This window comes from Crocuta crocuta, unplaced genomic scaffold, assembly GCF_008692635.1.
Source record: "Crocuta crocuta isolate KB4526 unplaced genomic scaffold, BGI_CrCroc_1.0 scaffold431, whole genome shotgun sequence".
Classification (NCBI taxonomy): domain Eukaryota; kingdom Metazoa; phylum Chordata; class Mammalia; order Carnivora; family Hyaenidae; genus Crocuta; species Crocuta crocuta.
In genome coordinates, this window is record NW_027528859.1 from 4,435,389 (window position 1) to 4,462,169 (window position 26,781).

Consider the following 26,781-nt stretch of genomic DNA (forward strand, 5'->3'; position numbering starts at 1 on the left):
GTGTGTGTGTGTGTGTGTGTGTGTGTGTGTGTGTGTGTGTGTGTGTCTAATTAGAACTGTCGTATAACAACTCTGAAAATGGATAGCCCAGGCCAAATGAAGCCTTAAACACATCTTAAGAATCAGGCATGTTCCTGCAAAGTTACATAACTTGAATTCATGTAAATCAATTTCTTAATTCATGTGCAAGATATTTTTGTTCTATTTGTCTCACTAATCTCCAATAAATAATAGATAATACGATCAATTTTAAATTTCAGTTCCCTAAATATGGGGAACACATGATTAGGTACCATCCACAGAAGCATGGAAAAATTACTTGTATCTGTTATGTACTATGAGATTTTACAAAATATCATCCTCTCTCTTACTTAGCTATGTGTTTGGGGTCTTCATCTCTTAAAAATGAGCAGTCACTATCAGAAATGTTGAAAGGAGTACTCTGTGGTTAAGGTTCCTGACGGGAAGATGAAGCATAGAGCAATTCAGTCATATGGAAGAGAAAAGCCAATTCTTCATGAATGAAAAAAGATCATAATGGAATATACCTGAGATTAGCAACATCACATCCCTGAAAAACTTAGCTCTTGATATTCTGCTTTGTCACAAAGAAGTTAAAAACAAACAGAAGAGATAAAAAGGAAAAAAAAGGATCAAGGCAGAGACTTTGTGGTTGATGAGGAAGTTAGATGGATAAATTATTGGCTAATAGCCAGTTGGTGATCTGATAGAGAGACCACATGCTGAAGGAAAGATTATTGACAGTTTTCTGATATAGATTTGGCTAGAGGTTCTGGAACCACTGCTAAACCCCAAGCATGAAGACGGATCAGAGCGAGTTATATGTGTTCTGACGATGCCTAAAGAAGAAAGCCAGGGTCCAGGTAAGGAATGCTGGCCAACATGTACAGATAATGAAAAGTAAAATTACTTTTGCAAAAGATTGTTTCCAAAAAATCTTACTCTATATCGAACATTCTAGTTAAATGTTTTTTATATCAATTAGTGGCTTTTTATCTGCTACAATAATGAAATGTGAAAGAGCATAACTGGAAATACTTAGAAATATGAACATCTTATTTCATGGTGGAGCCACATAGAAGTAATTGGCTTAAGATGAAGAATCAGAGTTTTTCTTAAAAAAAAAAAAAAAAAAGAAGAAGAAGAAGAAGAAAATATGAACATCTTAGATAAGGAGAAGAGGTCTGGCCATTCAGACCAGGAGATCACAGCCGCAGAGGCTTTGCCAGCAGCAGCTCACTCAACAGTGGGAAAGAGTTAAGGTGAAATAATTTCTTAAAGTGCCCAACAGCAAGTCATACACAAAAGGATTCTATAAATCCCTGGTTTGAAGTTGTCTCATATATTTAGATTACAATTTAGAAACATTATTGAAAAGCAGAACATCAAAGGAAAATAGCGGATTGGGAAAAAAAAAACTGGAAGAAGTTCAGATTTTTCCTAGTTTGAAAGTCTAACTTTGAAAGTGGTGACAATATGGCACTAGCTCAAACAAAACCAAACAGGCTAAATTATGAACAATGACACTACCATAAAACTTTTTTTGATGAAAATGAGGTGGGGAAAATCTTTTTTAAAAAAGGAAGAATCATACATGTCTTCTCAAAGCTCAAAAGACATCAAGTAAAATGCAACAGCCTCTAAGCGTGCTTCTTACCCCTTTTGTACAAAGTCAACGTGCTTCTTTGGAAGAACAGACATTATTTCATTCAAGAGTTGATCTGGATTCACTAATTTGGTTGTAGTCACATTATAGTGGAGCTTAAAAAAGAAAAAGAAGGGGTAAGAAGTAAATCTTTACATCAACATAAACACCAGCCTACCTAACTTAGAGATCCCAAACTCATTATAGTACAGGTTTAGACAGAAACATTTCCAGAAAAATACTGAAAGGATTTGCAACCAATTCTTGGTAAGCTGGAGTAAAATGGCACTGGAGAGCTTGGAGAAATTATGTTCACTAGTAAGTACATCCAGATCATCCTTTTTAACTTTTCATCCTCTTCTCCTATCAATCTTTTTAGTGAAATACATAAATATTAATTCACATCTATCTGAGTTTTACTTGTTTCTCCATTCCTATGGACACTGCATGTCTCCTATGTCAGAGACATTAACTGTCCTAAGATGTAAACTGTGAGAGATGAAATGAATACTCCAGGAAACAGGGTTTGAATATATAGCTGACCCTTGAATAGTGCAGTGGCTAGGGGTACTGGGCCCCCATGCAGTCAAAAATCCACATATAACTTTGGACTCCCACAAAACTAGAGACATGAAAAGCAGCCTTCTGACTGAAAGCCTTAGAGATATCATACCAATCAATTAACACATATTCTGTATGTTATATGTATTATATTCTATATTCTTACAATAAAATAACATAGAGAAAAGAAAATGTTATTAAGAAAATAGAAAGGAAGGGAAAATACATTTACAGTACTGCACTGTATTTATCAATACTGTAAGTTTACATTATCTGTTTACAAGATGAATCCTCTATCTTCTATTAGTACCTACATCAATACTGTCTTACACGATACAAAACATGACAGATGTTACATGTATTACTAACACTAGATATAAAAATGAAAAGATAATGTGAAAAAGAAATTCATATTTATTTACAGGTATAATGATTCACGCATTGGTAACAAAAAGCCAGCAATATGACTGCTTCATGGCAGTCTAGTATAATCAATATGATTGCATCATAGTAGCTTAGCCTACACATTAATGAATAAATGGTTATAAAATTTTATGGGATGAAGTAATACAGCCATATTCATAATACAGTATTAGAAACACTTATATATATTTTTAAAAACACCTACTGATGATGATAGGCTGATAAGCAGTTTCTCCAAAGACAGGAGAAACATACTGTAATATAATTCTTCGAAAGCAAAATTATAAAACAGTAAGAAAACTAACACATTATAATTTTATATTCAATACCACTCACCTTGTGTCTAAGTAATGATAGGCTATCCACTTCCATATGAGTCTTGCACACAAGATTCTACATGAGGCACACTTAGGTAACAATGATGATGGCGCAAAAACGTCTCTTAAGGCTGTTTTCACACAGTTATTACATGTTCACATGAAGACACTCACACACATACACAACAGATAAGTTTATTAACTGTATGTTATGATGATTATTTACTGCTCATTAGAAGTGGATCATCATAAAGTCCTTCATGCTCTTCTTATTCATGTTGAGTAGGCTGAGGAGGAGGAGGAAGAGGAGAGGTTGTTCTTTCTTTCTCAGAGGTGGAAGAGGTAGAAGGGGATGAGAAGGGGCAGACACACTCGGTGGAACTTTCTGGAAATATATTGCCAATTTCTGTCTGGCTTTATGCTTTCTCATGTCTCTAAAAAACGTTTCTGCCTGGTACCAATCCTCCTCCTCTCATTTGCTTTAGTTTCAGTGCCCATATCATAAAAGGATCCATGTCATAAACGAAGTCAAAAGTAGTCCTGAATAATCGAAACCCTTTTGCCAGATTGTCTAATGTCAATTTGTTTCCTAGCACTGCTTTTTCTACATGTTCTTCCTCATCACCTGTCACTGGTTCAGAGCACTTATCTCCATCAACTCATCTTCTGTTAATTCTTCCGGTGTGATGTCTATCAGCTCTTGAATTTCTACCCGTATCTTGAAACCCCCCAAACATCTTTTTTGCCATATCCACAAACTCGTTCATAATTTCTCTGCTTGGCTCTGTTACAAATCCTATGAAGTTATGCACAACACGTGGACAGTTTTCTCCAGCAGAAATGTATTTCAGACTTAGGCTTTCATGACTTTTTTTTCTGCTATAACAATGGCATTTTCAATGATGTAATCCTTCTAGACTTCCATGACACTCTCTTCCATAATGCTGACAACCCTTGCCATAGTACTGCATGTAATCAGCCTGAAAGATCCTTATGACCCCCTTTTCTAGAGGATGAATTAGAAACACCATGCTTGGGGACAAGCAGACCACTTCAACACCTTCAGTGTTGAACTCACAGGGTTCTGGGTAGTCAGCGGCATTGTCCAACGTCAAAAGAACTTTAAAAGGCAGTCCCTGGGGAGCCTAGGTGGTTCAGTCAGTTAAGCATCTGGTTCTAATTCTTGATTTCAGCTTAGGTCATGATCTCACGGTGGTGAGATCGAGAGCCCCACGTTCAGCTCTGCACTGAGCATGGAGCGTACTTAAGATGCATCCATCTATCCTTTCTTCTATCCTTCCTTCCTTCTGTCTGTCTGTCCGTTCTTCCTTCCTCTCTCTTTCTCCTTCTGCCCCTCTCCCCTGCTCTCTCTCTAAAAATAAATAAAATTTTTTAAAAATTTTAAGGCAGTCCATTACTGGCAAGGTACTTCTTGATTTCATTGACGAAATCTATCCAGAAAAAGTATTCTCATTGTCTAGACCTTCTTGTACAACCAAAAGACTGGCAGTTGATGGTCATATTTTCCCTTCAAGACTCAGGGGTTAGCAGCTTTACAAATAAGGGCAGTGTTGATCATAAACCCAACTGCATTTGCATAGAATAGTAGACCTAGCCTATCCCCTCCTGCCTTAAAGGCTGGTGCTCGTTTTTCTTCCTTACTAGTGAATGCCTTTTGTGGCATTTCTTTTTCCAGAATAGGGTAATTTTGTCTGCATTAAAAACGTGTTCAGGAAGATATTCTTTCTCTTCAATGATTTTCTTAATGGCATCTGGGAACCAGTATCTACTGTCTCTTAGTCAGTGGAAGTTGCTTCTTTTGTTACCTTAACATTTTTTAAGCCAAATATCTTTCTAAAATTATCAAACCATCCCTTGCTGACATTAAATTCTCCAGCTTTAGATACCTCACCTTCCTTTTGCTTTAACTTGTCATAACATGACTTCACCTTTTTTCAAATCATATTAAAGCTTATAGGTATGCCTTCCTTACAGCAACCCTATACCTATATAAAAGCTGCATTCGCAATATGAGATTTAAAAAAAGTATTTTGCAAAAAATGCAAGGTTCTTTGCCTGTTAGCATAGCTGCCACAATGGCTTCATGAGTTTCCCTTTTAAAAAAAACAAAACAAAACAACAATGTTCCCTTCCACTGAATTCATCTATCTGGAAATGGTAGGCAACCACAGCCACAGACATCAATCTATGGTACATATCAAGCAATTCAACTTTTTCTTGAAAAGTCATGACTTCTCCCTGCCTTTTTAAAAATGTTTTATTTATTTATTTGAGAGAGAGAGAGAGAGAGACAGTGTGAGCAGGGGAGGGCCAGAGAGAGGGGGGGAAAACATACAGAATCCGAAGATAGGTTCCAGGCTCTGAGCTGTTAGCACAAAGCCAACATGGGGCTCGAACCCACAAACCATGAGATCATGATCTTAGCCAAAGTTGGACGCTTAACCGACTGAGCCACCCAGGCGTCCCGACTTCGAGTCTCTGCTTCTTGGGAGCACGTCCAGCATCGCTACTGGCACTTCATACAGGTCCGCTGGTGTTATTCAAGGTGTACGGCAAGGCGCTAAACGTGATTTATGTTTAAAATGTATTTAAATGTGAAAAATATGCAAGAACCACAAGAGATCATTTTTTACTGTGATATGCAATTTACTGAAGAGACGAATTGCTCACGTGGAGATGATTAGTGTCACACAGTGTTTTTAAGCAGACGCTCACTACACAAGCTCACCGCAAGAGCAAGAGAAGACAGCTACGGAATTATTACAGGAGTACGACATGGATTACAGTTGATTTTATGCAGTTATGATTTAATACTGCATCTTTAAGTGTGTTTACATTTCTCTCAACTGTGAATGGCACCACGTACAGTATGTGTTTGTGTGCATAAATTCTGATAAATTTTAACTTTTTATATTTGTTTATATCTTATGGTAGTAAATGATAAAATAGACTAATATCTACATACCTTTTTCTTAACTTTTTTGATATTTCTAGGCTATGCCTTTTTTGAGTTTTTCCAAATTGTCACAAGTCTCCCCCAAAATTTTCCTAATATATTTGTTGAAAAAATATACATGTAAGTGACCCACACAGTTCAAACCCATGTCATTCAAGGGGCAACTGTATTCTTATTTTAGTATTTATATATTTGTTCCAATCTGACTTAGAAAAACATAATTAGCAAAAACTAATAACATACAGTTTCTTTAAAAATAAATTTCAGATCAGGGCACCTGGGTGGCTCAGTCAGTTAAGAGTCCGACTTTGGATGGGGCGCCTGGGTGGCTTAGTCGGTTAAGCGTCCGACTTTCACTTAGGTCATGATCTCGCGGTTTGTGGGTTCGAGCCCCAGGTCGGGCTCTGTGCTGACTGCCAGCTCAGAGCCTGGAGCCTGTTTCAGAGTCTGTCACTCCCTCTCTCTCTGACCCTCCCCTGCTCACGCTGTCTCTCTCTCTCTCTGCTAGAAATAAAAAAAACATTAAAAAAAAAAAAAAAAAGAGTCCGACTTTGGTTCAGGTCATGACCTAACAGTCTGTGAGTTTGAACCATGCATTGGGCTCTCTGCTGTTAGCACAGAGCCCACTTCAGGTCCTCTGTTCCCGTCTCTCTCTGCCCCTCCCTTGCTTGCACTCACTCACTTGCTCTCTCTCAAAATAAATAAACTTTTAAATAATAAATAAATAAATTTAAGATTTTAAAAAGCTAGTCCTCATGACNTAGAACTATCCTAGGCACTACTAGATATTTAACCAGGGGATACAGATGTGCTGTTTCAAAGGGGCACACGCACCCCAATGTTTATAGCAGCACTATCAACAATAGCCAAAGTATGGAAAGAGCCCAAATGTCCATCAATGGATGAATGGATAAAGAAGATGTGGTGAGTGTGTGTGTGTGTATATATATATATATGTATATGAAAAAATATATATAAAAATATACATATAAAAATATACATATATATATATATATAAAATGGAGTATTACTCAGCAAACAAAAAGGATGAAATCTTACCATTTGCAACTAGGTGGATGGAACTAGAAGGTATTATACTAAGCGAAATTAACCAGAGGAAGACAAATATATATGACTTCACTACTCATGTGAGGACTTTAAGTTACAAAACAGATGAACATAAAGGAAGGGAAGCAAAAATAATATAAAACAGGGAGAGGGACAAAACATAAGAGACTCTTAAATATAGAGAATAAACAGGGTTGCTGGAGGGGGTGTGGGAGGGGGGATGGGCTAAATGGGTGAGGGGCATTAGGGAATCTATTCCTGAAATCACTGCTGCACCATATGCTAACTAACTTGGATATAAATTAAAAAATAAATAAACTATTAAAAAGAGTCAATATAAAGAAAATACCAGATAAATTCTAGTGCAGATGATACACCATCTGTAGATGAGTGTTCAACGACCAGAGTTTAGAGACCCAGCTTCAAGTTATAAAAGGAATAAGTGGCACAGCTATGGCAAGGACACTCTGTCTGCTGGGTCCCCATCCAGGGCTGTTTCACCAAACTAAATTGGCTTTGTCTAGATGATAAGCAGAACACTTCCAAATACAATTTAAGTGATTCCTTGTATAAAATAAAGAATTAACCTGGGGCACCTGGGTGGTTCAGTTAGTTAAGCAGCCAGCTCTTGATTTCCTCTCAGATCATGACCTCATGGTTTGTGAGATGGAGCCCTATTTCGGGCTCTGCGCTGATAGCACAGAGCCTGCTTGGGATTCTCTCTCTCCTCCTTTCTCTGCCCCTCCCTTGTTTGTGTACATGCTCTCTCTTAAAATAAATAAATACACATTAAAAAAATTAATCCTAATTTACCTGTTTAAACTTCAGATTTTTTACAGATTGTTTCCTACCAGAGGCTTAACTACGTATGATCTGCATCTTAACAAATTAAGGTGTTCTTTATACCATCTTTTTTAAAGTTTTCTAAGTTTATAATTTTTTAATGTAAACAGTAGGTAAAGGGGCACCTCGGTGGCTCAGTCAGTTAAGAGTTCAACTTTGGCTCAGGCCATTATCTCACAGTTTGTGGGTCGGAGGCCCGTGTTGGGCTCTGTGTTGACAGCTCAGAGCCTGGAGACTGCTTCAGATTCTGTATCTACTTCTCTCTCTGATCCTCTCCCACTTGTGTCTCCCCTTCTCTCAAAAATGAATAAATATTAAAAAACAAAAAGAAGTAGGTAGAAGAAATGAAACTAATTTCCTAAAGTGAGCCCTGCAGTTCTGCAAAAGCTTAAAGAATTTAAAAGGGTTACAGATCCAAAGTTACATCAAGTTTCTGATGTTATATGTGTGTTAATGAGGACTATAGTTCTGCTATATCAGGGTTAAAAATGTTCAACATGGATGATAATTTCACTCAATACTGGAACACCTTTGGGACGCCTGGGCAGCTCAATTGGTTGAGCATCCGACTCTTGATTTAGGTTTAGGTAATGATCCCAGGGATAGAGCCCCGTGTCAGACTGTGCACTGAGCATGAAGCCTACTTAAGATTCTCCCTCCCTTCCTCTCTCTCCCTGTGCCCCTCTTCCCCACTTGTGCATGCGCCCTCTCTCTCAAAAGTACAGCATAGGGAATACAGTCAATAACATTCTTTTTTTTTTTTTTTCAGTGACAGTATTTTATTTTTTTTTATTTTTTATTTTTTTACAAATAGTTTATTGTCAAATTAGTTTCCACATAACACTCAGTGCTCATCCCCACAAGTGTCCTCCTCCATGCCCATCCCTCCTCTCCCCGACATCCATCAGTCCTCAGTTTTTGTCAGCATTCAAGAGTCTCTCATGGTTTGCCTCTCTCCCTTTCCCCCACCATTTCCGCCCTTCTTCTCCCCCTTGTTCCTCCGTCAAGTTCCTCCTAATCCTCCTATACATGCAAACATATGATATTTGTCCTTCTCTGCCCAGTCAATAACATTCTAATGACATAGTATGGTGCTAGATGGTAACCACACTCACCATGGTGAGTACTGCATAATGTACAGAATCATGAAACTAATATAACATGGTATGTCAATTACACTTCAGTAATAAAAATTTTTTAAAAACATTGGAAAATCTTATACAAGAGTTTCTTTTTTTTTCTAAATTTTTTAATGTTTTATTTATTTCTGAGAGAGACAGACAGACAGACAGACAATGTGAGCAGGGGAGGGTCAGAGAGAGAGGGAGACACAGAATCTGAAGCAGGCTCCAGGCTCTGAGCTAGCTGTCGATGCGGGGCTCGAACCCACGAATTGTGAGATTATGACCTGAGCCAAAGCTGGATGCTTAACCGACTGAGCCACCCAGGCACCCCTATAAGACAGTGCTTCATGTACATTTCACAGAGGTAGCTTTGTTTAGGTATCTCAGCTCTATGAAGGTGCTGGGGTAGAAATTATCTCCAGTTTTTACAAATAAGGAAATTGAGGAGGCAGGGATAAAATGACTTATTCAAGCTACAAAGTACAAAGTCGAAGCTGGAACTTGGGTCTTCTCATTCCCAATCTATGGTTTTTCTCCTACATCCTGGAAGTAGTAGATAATCCTTGGAAACTGAACTAATATCATAGTAGTTCCTACTGGAAAATGCATTCAGTGTCCAAACAAGTTACACAGGTACACATTTTTAGGGTATTATCCATTAGTATTTGACAACTGCTTAGCTTCTCAATAATGTATATGATTGGACATGTTTCCTTAATTTTTTTTTTTATCTAATGTTTTTCAGGAAAATGGCACTATGGTTTTCTTAAAATTTTTTTAACATTTATTCATTTTGGAGAAAGAGACAGAGCACAATCAGGGGAGGGGCAGAGAGAGAGAGAGGGAGACATGGAATCTGAGCTGTCAGCACAGAGCCTAATGTGGGGCTCAAGCCCACAAACCACAAATCAAACAACTCATGAGATCATGACCTGAGCCAAAGTCTGATGCTTAACTGACTGAGCCACCCCGTTGCCCCAGCGCTATGAGTTTGATCCCAATGTCAGTGTTTGAAATCTTTCATAACTGTCTCCATCTAGAGAAATCTTAGAACAAAAGGACAAAATATACCTAATAAACAGCCATATGCAAAACTTCTCAGCACATTAATTAAGTTCAACAGGGAACAAATATTAATGGATAAATTCTATCTTCTTCCACTTTAAAACAGGACACACCTGAATATTCTCCCCTGAAGCACACTTTTGTCCAACAGCTCATCATTTTCCTTCCCCAAACAAGCCCAAATTTGCCCCAAATGGGAGTCTCAGTGCAAAAACTAAACAGAGACCCAATCCCCAAATCACAGGGAACACTACCATCTTCTCTTCCCCCCTCTGGAACTTAACACCTCTTGGAATATGTTTTTACTGCAGCACGAGCAACAACCCTGTCTTCACTGCTACTCTGAGATTCTCAATGCTGTGGGCTGTGTCATTTCCGAGTGGAGTCTTATTTATACCTTTACCTCTTACTTCCCTGAACAAAAATGTCATTAATTAGATGTTTAAAGGAATGCTCAGAGCGAATCCAAGAGAGTAAGAAGTATTTTATAGCTACTAATAACTTCTTTTTTCCTTTCCTTTCCCCAACAAACATATTGCCCATACCACGGACACATTAAGCCTTTTTAAAGCATGACAGGACTATCAAAAGTCCAAACCTCTTAGGCCTGTGAGGCCCTGTCAGTCTACCTTCCCAGTGTGCTACTCACTATTTTCCTCACATACACCACAAAGTTCAAGTTCACTTCCCATGCATTCAAACATGTTGTGAGGGCCTACAAGGTATCCATGTGCCACAGATATGACAATTAAGCTCAAGTCTCCATCCTTAAGGCAGCTCTAAGTTCCTCCATACGCCCCACCTTTCCCCGCCTCCATGTTGTCTCTGTGATTAATCTACCTGAATATTTGAATTATAGTTATTTGCTCCTAGAAAGGATCAAGTATACATAATTTACCTCTGCATTCTCAAAGCCCATTGCATTAAAATGCATAAAATAAAAAATAATCCAGTCATTCATTACTTCTCTTGGAAAAAAAATGATAAGTCCAGTTAGCAGCTAGCTCCTGAAATCCATACTAAAGAATCCCAGTGCACTTACCTTTAGTCTTCTTGGCCCATCTCTGGCAGAGCCCTTCCTTCTGCTCCTGGTAAGCACAGTGATAACCTTATCCAACCCCCTTTCAAGACTCCCAAACACTTTGGTTCCTTTTCTTTTTGGAGTATCCTCTACATGTGCTTGGTTGAGATCTAGTTCCACTGAGCGACATCTTAAAAAGAAAAAAATCCATGAGTAAAACTGGGCCTCCTGCCAGTCGGGGCCATCACAGACTGTTCGAGTATGCCAAGGCCAGACCAGCTCACTCCTCAAGGAGTACAAAAGCCATCTCCCACTGGAATGTAGCCATCACCCCTCCCCTCAGCCAACTGCCTCTTGGCAAAACTATTTTTTCCCTAGCTTCTTAAAATACATATATACAGAAAGCAAAACTAAAAGGCAACTGATGGAATGGGAGAAGATATTTGCAAACAATATATCAGATAAAGGGTTAGTATCCAAACTCTATAGAAAACTTATGTGTCTGTTAACCATCTGCATGTCTTCTTTGGAAAAGTGTCTACACATGAAAAAATGCTCAACATAACTCATCATCAGGGAAACACAAATCAAAACCACAATGAGATACCACCTCACACCTGTCAGAATAGCTAACATTAACAACTCAGGCAACAACAGATGTTGGCAAGGATGTGGAGAAAAAGGAACTCTTTTATACTGCTGGTGGGAATGCAAACTGGTGCAGCCACTCTGGAAAACTGTATGGAGGTTCTTAAAAAAATTAAAAATAGAACTACCCTATGACCCAGCAATTGCACTACTAGGTATTTATCCAAAGGATACAGGTATGCTGTTTTGAAGGGACACATGCCCCCCAATGTTTATAGCAGCACTTTCAACAATAGCCTAAGTATGGAAAGAGCCCAAATGTCCATTTACAGATGAATGGATAAAAAAGATGTGGTATGTACATATATATGTATATAATGGAGTATTACTTGGCAATCAAAAAGAACGAAATTTTGCCATTTGCAACTACATGGATCCAACTACATGGATTTGTCAGAGAAAGACAAATATATGACTTCACTCATATGAGGACTTTAAGATACAAAACAGATGAAGCAAAAATAATATAAAAACAGGGAGGGGGACAAAACACAAGAGATTCTTAAATGTAGAGAATAAATAGAGGGTTGCTGGAGGGGTTTAGGGAGGGGGGATGGGCTAAAACAGGTAAGTGGCATTAAGGAATCTACTCCTGATGTTGTTGCACCATATGCTAATTAACTTGGATATAAACTAACAAATAAACTATTAATAAAAAATCATATAGAATAGTTGAGTGAATAGTACAATGAATCCCATATACCCTTTTATATTCAACAGTTGTTAATATTTCACATTTGCTTTCTCTACATATATAGATAAATGAATACATTAAATATATGTACGTCTTTGCTGAACCATCTGAAGGTAACCCGCCTGAAGATACCATGAGACTTCACTCTGAAACACTTCAGCACACATACCCAACAAATAAGGAGATTTTCTGTATAACCATAATACCAACATGATATCAAGAAAATTAATAATAATGCCACAGTACTGTCTAATATCTAGTTCATGGTCTAATTTCCCCAACTGTCTTCAAAATGGATCCTGCTTTTAAAAACAGCTATTTCAGGGGTGCCTGGGTGGCTCAGTTGGTTAAGTCTGATCATGCCCCATGTCGGGCTCTGTGCTGACAGAGTAGAACCTACTTGGGATTCTCTATCCCTCTCTCTCTTCCCCTCCCCTGTTCCCACCCACATACCTACTCTTTCTCTCTCTCAAAATAAATAAATAAACTTTACAAAAATTAAAAAATAAAAATAAAAAATAGCTATTATAGACACTGAGGGGCACCTGGTTGGCTCAGTCAGAGGAGCATGAAACTCCTGATTTCAGGGTCGTGAGTTTGAGCTCCAAACTGGACGTAGAGATTACTTAAAATAAATAAATAATTTAAAAAATAAAAATAAATAAAAAATAAAAAAAGACAATAAAGGGTCACCAATGCTGTAGAACTGCCCATGTCCATATAAGAAGAATGAGTTTTCTTTAACACACTGGTTGGTATTTTTACTATATGAACAACTGCTATCTGTTAGTGGACGTCTATACTCCACCGGAAGTGTAGGAAAAGATGGGCCTCAGAACGGAGACTATGTGGCTGAGGCCAGGGCCACTGTCTTCCCAGTGTGTTAAGGTGCCAGTCCTACTGCTGAAGAGTTTCAGATTTCTTGCCCATGAGGAAGGCAGCAACAACAGCTACAGTAATGGCCATAGACCATCCTCATTCAGCTAGACATTTCTACAGGCTAGACATTTCTACAGTCTCTGACATGATTTACACAATGGTTTGTTACCTTAATCAGGCTGATCATACATGAAAAAAGGAAATCTCATTCATACACTAAAGATCAAAGAATCTAAACAACAGAACACTTACCGTCTCTCAGGGCTAATGACACCTGTCATTAACTTCTCTGTTCCTGCTGCATTTATCGGCATTTTAATTGGAGTTTCTTTCAAGCACTGGTTTCTGGCTATTAGAAAAACAACAAACACAAACCATATGTAGCTGGCATATTATGGTTTCAAAATTTCTGTCAATAATGCATACACTACTTACTCATTGACTCAGAAATATTGTGATCGCTTGGCCAGTGGTGTTAAGGCTCTAATTATTTAAAGAATTATGTCCATGTGATTTATAATAAAAACAAAATCATTTTGGCTTTGCGTGTGTGGCTCTTCTTTTCCTTCACTGCAAAACTGAGGCCACGATTAAAATTTTACTATAACTATTATACGACAAATTTAAATAGATCATATAAATACAGATTTTTATGAGTACTGATTCTCCTTTCTATAAACAGAAGTCAATCTGTATTTATACAAGGATCCAATTTATGCTTTTAATTGAAAATAGTACTGAGAGGTATTCAATTCCTTGCCCTACTCAAAGCCTGTTAGGCAAAGAGAACAGTCCCTGTGAAGGCTTGACAAAAGTCATTAAACAGTGTGAGCTTTTGTTACTTTTATATTTAGAATATAAATTCTATTCTAGAATTCTGTGTTTCATTCTAGTAGGCTATTTGTATCCAGATAATGTGTGACAAATTCAGAATAACAAATCTGGTTATCACTAGTCAACTTTTTGTTTATGATCTAAAGTTGCATACCCTTTAGAGGGAATAACACTTTATAATAAACATATGATAGCAAGGTTTTAAGAAGACATAAGAGGGGTTTTTTTTGTTTATGATTACTCAGGATCATTTTCACTGGTTCCACAAGAACAAGAAAACAATATCTCTGAAAGCAGTTTTCATCTTTGTATAAAGGAGTATCCACTACTATGCATAGTTACTTGTTGATGAATTTTCACTGACTGGATTGTACCAGATTAAGAAAAGTGATTAATGCTTATGTGAGAAATGACTCAGAGTGAAAGAAAGTGAAGTGCATACATTGCACTAATGGAAGCTATCAATCGGGGCTTTAGCCAGTAGCTTCTATAGGTGGATCTTATGTTTAAGAAAAATAGCCAATTAACAGCTTTAGACCAACACAATCTTTCTCACAAGAGAAAGTTTCTATGCAATATGATGATACTTTAAGATTACAAATTCCAGGGGCGCCTGGGTGGCTTAGTCGGTTAAGCGTCCGACTTTCGCTTAGGTCATGACTTCGTGGTTCGTGGGTTCGAGCCCCGCGTCGGGCTCTGTGCTGACTGCCAGCTCAGAGCCTGGAGCCTGTTTCAGAATCTGGGACTCCCTCTTTCTCTAACCCTCCCCTGCTCACGCTGTCTCTCTCTCTCTTAGAAATAAATAAAACATTAAAAAAAAAGATAAATTCCAAACTTTCCATGTTTCAAAACTTTCAGAATTACATGAAAAATTAAAACACACAGGGGCACATGGTGGCTCAGTTGGTTAAGCATCAAACTTCAGCCCACTCATGGTTTGTGGCTTCGAGCCCTGCGTTGGGCTCTGTACTGCCAGCTCACAGCCTGGAGCCTGCTTCAGATTCTGTGTCTTCCTCTCTGTTCCTCCCCCGCTCATGCTCTGTCTCTCTCTCTTTCTCTCTCTCAAAAATTAAAAAAAAAAACATTAAAAAATATTTTTTAAAGTTAAAATATACATACTCAGTAATAGAAAGGACTATAAGTATCAAAGTCTTAAAAAAAAAAAGCTCTCAATGAGTTAAAGTTCATCTTATCTCCTTACCCAACCTCCTGACTCACAAAAGATAATCTAGCTATATTAACATGTAAAAGAAGAGAAATACTCCATTAGGAAAAAATATAATAGCAGCTACTACTACTAATGTCCGACCTTAGTATCCAGATATTTCCTCACTGAACCCTCATAACAGCCCCAGGCAGTCACACATGCTTATCACACCAAACTAGCTAGCATCACAATTCTAGGGAAGATGTCGCTTGAGTTGATGAACCAGAGAATGCCATTAACAGAATAACAAAACTTCCAGGAAATATTCTGACAAAGTTGATCCTAATATCTTTACAAGAAGCAGAGCTCTGAAACTGGCTATCAGCCCCATCAGCAAGCTGCAAGCACAATGGCAGGACGCGATTTAGCAGCAGTTCACATGGCAATGTCTTGGGGAGTTTGGGTTCATGAGGCTCTTAACATAAAACAAGAGTAGGTTACAATTGCTAGAAAAAAGGCCAAAAACAGTTTAGGAGTCATTTAAAAAAGTGACTTGCGGGCACTTAGGTGGCTCAGTCAGTTGAGCATCCGACTCTTGATTTGGGCTCAGGTCACAATCCCAGGGTCATGGGATCAAGCCCTGTGTCAGGCTCCATGCTGAGCATGGAGTCTGTTTAAGATTCTCCCCCTCTCCCTCTCTTTCTTTCTTCTCTCTCTCCCTCTGCCCCTCTCCCCCACTTGTGCTCACTCTCTCTAAAAATAAAAACTTTTTAAAAAATGACATAGACCAGATCACAATAAATAAAACTCATTCAGGCTCTCTCTTAATTCATTCCTTCATTTAACAGATATGGCCCCACTATATACCAGGCATTGGGCACCTACTAAGTACCAGACAATAAAGATGGCCCCTACCATATACTATGCCGTGCTGCTAACATGGCAGACAGAATCTCTACTCTCATGACGCTTACTGTCTTATCCTAATGAGACCCAGTACTAGAAAATTGGGTTCAGTTCTAGGCATTGACAAAATAGAATGTGCCCAAATGAGGCCAGCAAGAAAACAATGAGTTGTCATAAAGGAAATCGCTTAAATAATTGGTGATGACTGAGTTGATGAGGAAACCAAGGGCAATGAGAAAGTTGTAATATCCGGATGCAGATCTAGATCTCTAGAAGGACATCACAGGGCTATGAGTGCTTCTGAAATCTGAGCAAGAGCAGGATCAGATACCAGAACCGGAGATCCAAATGAGTGAGAAGGGCTCAGCAGAGACTTCAGTTTTAGTCATGATAAGTGGGGGCAAAGGAGAAAGCAAAAGTCTAACATGACCTGGGGCAAATCACTTGTCTGAGCCTTGTGTTCTTCAGCTGTGAAAAAAGCAGGTGGATGAAATGAGCTCTAACTTGCCTGCTGGCTTTTATATTCTATGATGCTATACTTCAACTTTATATATGTGAAAAAGAGAAAAAATATCACTTAAGAAAAATGCGAAGTTGACTAATATGATTTCATTTCGACCAATGCAAATAACACAGGGTAAAAAAAAAGCAGAAATTCCTGAAAGCAATGCTAACCATTTCTGACCTGTTATGTGTTTATTTAGATGAATAGAATTTGAAGGTATTTTACTACTGATTAGTCCATATAGCAAATACCTTTTGAGGGTGTAGTGTAACGATTTGGTGTAGAGAGTATTTCTCTCTTATGCTGGTTCTTATTAACTGGAGTCTTTGGCTCAGGAAATACAAAACACTCATCATTCTTTACAGCAGACTTAGGCGTATATACATTCTCTTTGTTCTTTAATTTATTGGCAGATGCTCTGCATAATACTGGAGTTAATGATTTAGATTCCAGACCATTTGATTCTGTCCAATGCTTGGCAAACTGGAAAAAAAAAGTTACTGGATAAAGCACAATGAAGAAGAAAAGTCAATTTCTCTACAACATGCCTTAATCATTTGCAAATTACCATGCACCATTTTTATTAAAATGAAATACTCTCAAAAGGATATTATTGGCAATACCAGGAAATTTGAAAATGTATATTCAATTCTCTTTAGTACATGTAGATCACTTTAGTCTGTTCTATTGACAGATCATTTTCAACATGTTTTAGGCTGAGTGTTAAATCACACATATCCAGATCCCAGGCAATACTGAGAAGAGCCACAAATAAATCCCTGAGAATTGTTTTCCATGCCTAGATTCCCATGGTTTGTCTCTAATATGTACCAAAAAATAAAAGTTTAGTCAATGATGACAGTAGAAAAACCATGTTAAAATACTCTAACAGAAATGTTGGATACAAAATACTTTTTAATCATTTTGAATTTATGGTTGAGCTTGCCAAAAAATAAGGAAAATCCTCAGAGGCTAAGAAGAGGAGCATGAATCCAGAGATACAATAAAGGCTGAAGCTGTCTACTGCTCTAAGGCCACCTACCTACCATCTTGGACAGCCGGCAGCCTGGCTCTAACAGCCTGGAGGCCTTACGCCTATGCCAGGTGGGGAGTTAGAAATGAAGTGCTCATGAAAAGCCAGAGGAGGCTATAACTAAAATGAAAGGCGGGTACCTGGGTGGCTCAGTCAGTAAAGCATTCGACTTCAGTGCAGGTCTTGCTTGATCTCATGTTTGCCCCACAACCATGACGAGCCCTGTGTTAGGCTCCTCGCGGACAGTACAGAACCTGCTTGGGATTCTCTCTCTCTCCTTCTCTCTGCCCCTCCCCTACTCGTGCTTTCTTTCTCTCAAAAACAAAACACAAAAAAAACTAGGGGTACCTGGGTGGTTCAGTTGGTTAAGCATCAGACTTTGGCTCAGGTCATGATCTCATGGTTTGTGCTGACAGATCAGAGCCTGGAGCCTGCTTCGTATTCTGTGTCGTCCCCCTGCCCCTCCCCCACTCCCTCTGTCTCTCTCTCTCTCTCTCAAAAATAAACATTAAAAAATTATTTAAAAAACTAAATGAAATGGTAAATTAAATATAAATCTGCCCTATAAAGAAGTCGACACAAAAATGTGTCTGCCCTGGACTTGGCTCTGGAGAAGCCAAAGTCTCCTTTAATAATTTGTAATTTCACACAGGTTTGGGGGCCAAATTCATACTATTTGAATGCACTATGGTCCTATGTGCATTCAAGGAAAATATAATCCCTAGCTCTTAAAAAACACTCCAGAGAATAAAAGGAACACATCTCAATTCATTTTAGAAGACTACTATAATCACCATCAGGTAAGATTAATACAAAATGGGGTAGAATGCAAAGAAAGAAAAAGAAAGCATTATTTGACATTGTTCTACATTGTCTAAAGTTTTACAAAATGAATGTATCTGTGTATAAATTCTGTAATAATAAAACTAAAATTTTCAAAACAAAAAAGATTATATGAGACAGAAAATTATAGGACATTTTCATTTAAGAACAAAGAAGCAAAAATTCCAAACAAAACATTAGCAAACTAACCCCAGAAATGTATTAAAAAGATAGCAAACCAGGCTTATATAAAGAATACAAGACTGCTTTAACGTCAAAAATATTGATATAACATATAACAAACTACATTATTTAATGTAGCTAATTATATTAACTAGTGAAAGGAACAAAAATAGATGATTTTCTCAATAGGTAAATTTTATCTAATTTGTTTCCTGCAATACAGATTTGTGACTTTTAGAAATATCTTAGCAATGGGCGCCTGAGTGGCTCAGTCGGTTAAGCATCCGACTTCGGCTCAGGTCATGATCTCACGGTTCTTGGGTTCGAGCCCCACATCGGGCTCTCTGCTGACAGCCAGCTCAGAGCCTGTTTCGGATTCTGTGTCTCCCTCTCTCTCTGACCCTCCCCTGCTCCCGCTCTCTCTCTCAGAAATAAATAAAACATTTAAAATAAAAAAAAAGATCTTAGCAAAACAGGACTAAATGAAAAACAGGTCTTAACCTGAAAAATACATGGTGGGAGGTGCAGTGGGGAGAGAGGAAGAATGACAAGGAAAAGGAGAAAGAGAATGAGGGAGAGGGAAAGGAGAGGTTTAAAAGGGACAGAGAGAACAAACATCTTATTTAATGATAAAAGAAGTATTCTTTTTTACAATTGGGAAAAACAGTGTCTCCTATATTGCTAGGTCTACTAAGTGCAGTAATTTAAAAAAAAAGATATTAAAGGTTTAAGAATTAGAAAGGAAGAGGGGTGCCTGGGTGTCTCAGTTGATGAAGTGTCTGACTTCAGTTCAGGTCATGATCTCACGGTTCATGAGTTCGAGCCCAATGTTAGGCTCTGTGCTGACAGCTCAGAGCCTGGAGCCTGCTTGGATTCTTTGTCTCCCTCCCTCTCTGCCCTTCTCCTGCTCACACTCTCTCTCTCTTTCTCTCAAAAATAAAACATTTTTTAAAATGTTAAAAAAAAACAATTAGAAAGGAAGAAACAAAATTGCCATCCATAAATGATATACTTTCGTACATAGAAAACTCAAAAAAATATGCAGACACATTATAAGAATTTACGAGTTTAGGAAAGTTGTTGACTGTAAGATCATTGCACAAAAATCAATTTCATATCTACACACCAGTAACAGGAAAATGTGATTTTAAAACCTACCATTCCCAACAGCAATAAAAAAAATAGGAGTACCTAGGAATAAATCTAGTAAAAAATATGTAAGACCCCTTTGGGGAAATTTATAAAACTATTGAAAGCCATTAACTAAAGCCTAATAAATAAAGAGACATACTCTTTGGGTAGGGGGATTTGAGGGTCTAGATTTCAACTTTTCCCAAGTTGAATCTTAAATTCAATGTTTTTTCAATTTTTGAGTGGACGTGAAATTTGTCAAAACAATTCTAAAACATATATGGAAATACAAAGGGGCAAGAATAGCCAAGACATTCCTAAAAAAGAACAAGATGGGAGGAAACTGGCCAACCAAAGAAAAGAACTATTATAAAATGAAAGTAATTAAGATGTGAGTAGTGGTGAAAATAAACCAATAAAATATAGCCCAGAAACAGATACACTCCTATGATAACTTGATATATGATCAAAGTACCATTGTAGATCTGGTGGTGAAAGAATGGACTTTCCAATGCTGGAAATATAACTTTATACTCACAAAATTAGAAAATATTTAAATATTAAATATTAAAATATTAAATAGCTAAAAATATCAAGTATTAATAAATGTGTTGGCCAAGGGAACACTCTTCTACTGCTAGCTGAAGTATACTTAATACAACTACTTTGGGGAGAAAAACTGGCATTATCTGGTAAAGCTGAAGATAACTCGTTCCACTTCTAAGTATACATGTGGTAGGACTCTTACACATATGTAACAGGCGCCCTGCTGCACACAAGGGCTAGCATAGCAGGTCCTGGATGGAAGCTGGGAACTCGGCTTTTAGAAAGTTGCCAACACTGTTGGGATGAGTCTGCTGGTATGGGTGGAGCACCGAACCCTGCTGTACCAGGCTGTACAGACTACAGGCAGTGTGATTTATGACAAACACCAGCTTTTCTTCTAGAAGTCTAGAATTTCTGTGATTGTGACCGACTCCACCAACAAAGAGAGCCCGTGTAACCAGCCCCCACTAAAAACTTGGGATTCTAAGTCTCCAGTGAGCTTCCCTAGGTAGAAACATGCACACTTGCCTCTGCATGCTGCTGCTGTTGAAAGGAGTGCACTCTGTGTGGCCCCTCAGAGAGAGTGGAAGAATAACATTCACTGTACATCCAGTAAGCTCAACAAACGCCAAATAAAATTAAAAAAAAAAAAAAGATTATCAAAAGGAGAAGAAAACAGATCAGTTGCTGCTCTGAGTTGGAGGGAATGGGGAGGTGGCTACAAGGAGGGACTCTAGGAGAGGGGGCAACAGAACTGTTCTTGATTTTTATGGTGGCGACAGGACCATGTGCATTTGTCAAAACACACAAAATGGCACACTAAAACAGTGAATAATTAACCACATGTAAGCTGCACTTCAGTTTTGGAAAGGTGGAGGGGAAAGGAGGGCAGGGGGAAAAAGACAAGCAAAAAGAGGAACAGCAAAGTGCTCTAAAATGGAATCTTGGCTTTGTTCAACTGGGAAATAATTGGCTTCCCTTTTGTTCATATTCCAACAAATCTCTCATTAACGTCTTCAATGGCTTAAGAATTCATTAAATTTGCAAGCACATACAAAATATTGTATATTACACAGACCTACTATACATGGAGTCTAGATGCTTTTATAATTAAGACAACATACACTTCTTTAAATAGTAATACAAATGACCAACCTGTGGTGTTTGTGGGGTGGCCACACCTGTTGATGAACGGTCTTCACACCAGTCATAGTCTATCAATCCAGCCACATAATTTTCATCACTTGTTGTCATATCTTCTAGACTCAGATTCTTTGACTATTCAAAAATAGAAGAACTTAAAGACAATGCCATCATGATTCAATTTTTAAAAGAGTATGTTTGAGGCACAGGGCAAGGCCCTGGAAGCAGAAACAAATCAGAGATAGTATACTGAAGGAGCTCACCATCCAGGAGAGAAAACAGGAAGTCAAAAAATGCTAATACAAATTACGAGGAGACCCTCAGACTCTCAGATGTGTCCTGGAACATGTTTATATTCTATGGTATATTCTTTAGCCAAAGATAAATTGGCTTTATTATCAGATAATCACTCGAACACCAGACAAATAACTCCACTGCAAATCTACAAATAAAAAGCTCTAGGGCACCTGGGTGGCTCAGTCGGTTAAGCATCCAACTTCTGCTCAGGTCACTGTCTCACAGTTCATGAGTTTAATTAAGCCCCACATTGGACTCTGGGCTAAGAGCTCAGAGCCTGGAACCTGCTTTGGAATCTGTGAATCCCTCTCTCTCTCTGCCCGCCCCCCCCCCNAAAAAAAAACATTAAAAAAAAATTTAAAAACAAGATCTCCTGAGGACAGAGTATTTGAGGTCCTGCACTAACAATACGACCACAGTCATTTATCTCCCTCATTCTTCCCCCTCCATAAACCAAGGGTATACTAGACACATCCTAAATTCTAAGACTATGGAGTATCACTGGATCTTTTCTTTCTCCCTCTTCCCTTTCCGAAATTCAACATCTAGTTACGATGGCCTGACAATTTCATTTGAATTTCTCATGACACCATTTACTTTCCAGTCCCACTGCCACTGTTCTAATTCAAGGACACATCTTTGCAGACCTGAACTATTCAAACAGACAGTATGGTCTGTGCCACCAACATTTCTACCATTTCAGCCAGGGATGACAGAGTTCTCCAATTATCATCAACTAGAACGGGCTACATGGAGCACGAGGCAGAGAAAAATACTAAAGCTAAATCTAGGCTCCATGGGGAAAAGTATAGGGCTGTAGGAAAGACAGCTGTCCCAGGCACTGCCGTAGAGAGTAACAGCACACACACATCCCTAACTGAACAAGTCTATATACCCCTGAATACATTTTGCAAAATTACAGTCATGTCAAGTGACCCATTCTATCTTGCTCAAAAATCAATGGTTCCCATTACCCAGAGCATAATGTCTAACCCTTCTGACATGGCATTTCAAGGTTCTCTACAATCTAGCTCCCGCCTACCCTCCCAGCCCACTCCCTCCTCCTTTTCCTCCTACTTTTCCCCTACTTGACCTCTCAGTCTTTAGCCAAACTAAATCTTTAACCCGTCTGATTCCTGGATCAGACTGTATCATTGTTCTGCTGAAAATGCCATCTATTGATTACCAGTTCAGGATCACTTACTTTCTTATAAACAACACCCTGGAGAAAAAGGTGATTCTATCAAGGGGGGAGAACAGTACAAAGAAACTATGTTTCAAGTTTTAATGATTTGCATAAAAAGCAGAAAGTAACCCCAAATTTTATTTCTACACTATTTGTTATGAAAATATCTACCTACCATAAAAATGGATTCAATAACATAAATGCCCAAATAATTACATGATCAGTATCAATGCTCATTAGTTGAAAGAGAAGAGTATCTTCCCAGATATTTGAATACTTCATAAATCTTATACCAGGTGAATTGAGATTGGGCCAATCCAGATGTAAGAAAATTCAGTGACTTAGGAAAACATCTCAGAACTGTTAAAAATGTAAAAATTTAGCTGAATTTATTCTAAGTACAGACTCATCTAATACTATTCTCAAATTACCTTGATCAGAAACAGCATTCATGGTTTTGTGTCCTCTTTGACCCAAAGACCTTCACTTCAATCTGAGAGTTTAAAGGGTCCGGTGACATGGGCAGGATGAGTGACAGGACAATGCATGGAGTCCAGAGGTAAAGGTATGTCTAGGGATGGCGTATCCACAAATCCAACAAAACTCTCTAAGAACAGACTAAAAAACCATCCCGGGAAGGACATAATCTGACTTCAGAGATCCCTTTAGAGAACAGTTACTGGCACTTTTAGTGCTTAGTTTGGTCAAAAGACCAACTAGGAAGGAAAGAGGGAGGCAGGGGCTGACAGGGTCTGGAAGAGACATAAGATCCCCTATACCTGCAGCACATGATTGACAAGTGACAATTTCCTACTGCTAGCATAATTTGAATTGCAACCTAAATTAATTGAAGAAAGACTGATTATATTCCAAAGTTCCACACCCATCCAGCAAAGGATTTGGAAGGCAGAGTTTTAAACCATGGGAGATAACAAAGAATCAGACAGAAGACAGAGACTGTGAGCTCTTAGGAATGACACAGAATGTAAAACAATGACACATTCCAAGAATGTAAAGCTTCTCCGCCATTCTAAATACTCATGACCAAAAAAAATGAGATAAAGAAGACAAAAATAGAAAAAATATGGTCACAACAAACTCATACAAGGTATTTGAGTTACACGCACTGTAACTATTGCTCAAAACAAAAACCTAAGCCATCAACATATATTAGTATCAAAATATTCATTAAACTATTTCATGTCATACAAAATATAATACATCCTATATTCAGAAATCTTACTCCCAAAAATTTTTTAAATTTTTATCCACAACCCAATAATACAGTGTCCTATAAAAGCACTTGTATAAATTATATACCAAAAAGGAGTAGAAAGTCACAGTCAAATAAAACTATATTATCTACAGGTAGATTTATACATATGTTCCGTTTTCCTTTCTGTGGCTCAAAATTTTTCTCCAACAATCAAAAATTCTTTTTGTGAAAAACAAAGGGGAGGAGAGGATTATCTCAATGCCATGCCAACTTTGAAATTTTTAGAGTTCAAGTTCAGAATTCCCCATCTCCCTCACCAAAAATATTTAAATCATAAAATGTCTTGCTTCTGGCTCCTTGACACCAGTGGTGGACCCACTCACGAATGGAGCAGCCATGAGGCCCGAGCTGTAGGAGTCCACACGAAAGGTTCTAACATTTACCTTGACATTTGTGAATGGGGTAACACTGGCTTGTCCACAGGAAAAAGGAAGCCTTAAACGAACTGGTTTTCCCCGAGCCTTCTTGGCTAGCAGCAGAAGATAGGTAGCTGTGAGGTGATCATACTGCCACTGGAAAAAAGAAAATCAAGTTGCTTAGAAGACTAAAGTTGTTTTCTGAAATCATGTTCTATTTTACATTAACTTTATTCATTCAGAAAAAATAACCATCCCTTCTCTCTCTTACACATATAGACATAGACAGACACCCACACCCACACCCACTCACACACACGCAGTTTCCACTCCCCAGAGGAAACCACTTTTAGACACTTTACTCTATTTCTTCTATGTTTCTATGTTGCTTACAATTTTTTAAATTTAAATTGCTTTAAAATTTTTTTCAGCTTCAGATATTATCTATGAATTTCCTAGTATGGAAATGAAAACTCTCCTTCCTGCCCCATATATTCTTCATCCCTGTATCTTCCCACTATAATTTTATCACAATTTTTAGTTAAGTCAATATTTATACTACTATGATTGTGTAAATAGTATTCACAATTAAGTAAGGGTAATGTTCGAAATATTTAATTGGTACCTTGACTCTAAGCAATTAGAACAGAGACTGAGAGTGAGTTGGGTCCTGGGAGACCCCTGCCATGACAATTATTAACCTTTTAATCACTGGGTTCCAGGGGAGACTGGAGGGAGGTGCCCAGGGGACCTGAGGGAGGTAATGGGCTACGGCGAGGGCATTTGTAGCAGTTCTTTACCAGTGAGTATATAAATATTCTAATACCTTAACAACCAATATGGAACCACACCCAAACCATGCAAGGTGCTATCTTTGCAATTTCCTTCTTTTATATCTTGGTTTTTCCTGAAGTTAAATAAAAAAGAGGCAGTTACTCATCTTACTACTTCAACTGCACGCTCTCCAGCACTCTTCACCTCCCCTCAACATGTCCACACACACCAGCTGATCCGGTCCCCGCTCTGCTGCCCTTAAGAGACATTCCACCCGAGGACTACATTCCATGCTCCACTCTGGCCTGGCTTCTTTCTCAACCTGCAACTCCACCATCAGTCTAGGGATTCTCTTCACCTCTATTCTACAATGTGTCCCCAGTTTCCTAGATCGTAAGGATTCCACTTTCTTGGTCACTTTCTTGTTTGGTGCACTATATCCTCCAGTAATTTGAGATCTTGCATGTCTGATAAATGCATTCCATCCTCACACTTGAGTCTGGTTTGACTGAGTACAGAAATTAAGGGTGGTAATAATTTTCAGTTTTGAAAACACTGTTCCATGGTCTTTTAGCTTCTTATACAGCTACTGAAAAATCCAAAGTCTTTCTGATTCCAAGCCTTTGTTTATGATCTTTTGGGGATTGTTTTTGGCTCTAGAAACTTTCTGCATATTCTCTTTTACCGCAGTTTTCTGAAATTCCACTTTGTGTAGATTTATTTTCATCCACATTTCCAAACCCTGGCTAAGCGCCTTTCATTCTTAAAAACTCAGTTCTACTACCTTAGAAACCTTCAGTTCTAGAATATTTCTTTTTGCATTATTTCTTTGATGCTTTCTTCCCTTCTGTTTTGTCTTCCTGCAACTTCTATTATTTGTATGTTGGACCTTTCTTACCCATTCTCTTCTATTTATGCAGCTGTTTTTGGTTTTGTTTTTTTATGCATCTGTTTTTAGGCTTTACTTTTGAAAGATTTCCCTTTAATTTCATTTTCAATCATTTCTACTAAGCTTTTCATTTCTGTCATCATATCTTAAACTTTCAAGAGCTATCTCTTGAAATGTTCCCTTTTAGCCATCTTATTCCTATTTCGAAAAAGAAATAGCTTCTCTTATCTCTGAGAATATTAATTATCATTTCTTAGCCATTTTCTTCCACTCCCTGCATTATCTTTTATTTCTAAGTATCTTTACTTTTCTTCCTCCTCCCCACCCCCAGCCCTCACCAGTTGTTTTGATCTCTGATTTTCATGTCTAGTAATCTTTGGCTGCCTGTCTCTATTTAAAGGTGGGGAATTATAAAGCACAGCTAATTAAAGGCTCTGTGTGTAGTCTGAGGCTGCCTATCAGCTGGG

General features: G+C 38.2%; 1 protein-coding gene across 5 annotated transcripts in view; it reads right to left on the minus strand.

Annotated features, from left to right (window-relative positions):
• Window positions 1-26,781, minus strand: part of MELK (maternal embryonic leucine zipper kinase) — a 92,874-nt gene that overhangs the window by 1,258 nt on the left and 64,835 nt on the right. For 3 of the 5 annotated variants that reach the window (XM_077756173.1, XM_077756174.1, XM_077756171.1), the window contains 7 exons: window positions 24,679-24,807; window positions 21,549-21,671; window positions 20,922-20,966; window positions 16,930-17,161; window positions 13,539-13,635; window positions 11,087-11,255; window positions 1,679-1,782 (listed from right to left, as the gene is read on the minus strand). In XM_077756173.1, the coding sequence (XP_077612299.1) occupies window positions 1,679-1,782; window positions 11,087-11,255; window positions 13,539-13,635; window positions 16,930-17,161; window positions 20,922-20,966; window positions 21,549-21,671; window positions 24,679-24,807 (899 nt within the window). Of the gene's footprint in view, window positions 1-1,678; window positions 1,783-3,146; window positions 3,255-11,086; window positions 11,256-13,538; window positions 13,636-16,929; window positions 17,162-20,921; window positions 20,967-21,548; window positions 21,672-24,678; window positions 24,808-26,781 lie in introns of those variants that run through there. The other 2 variants (XM_077756175.1, XM_077756172.1) reach the window with 2 other exon arrangements.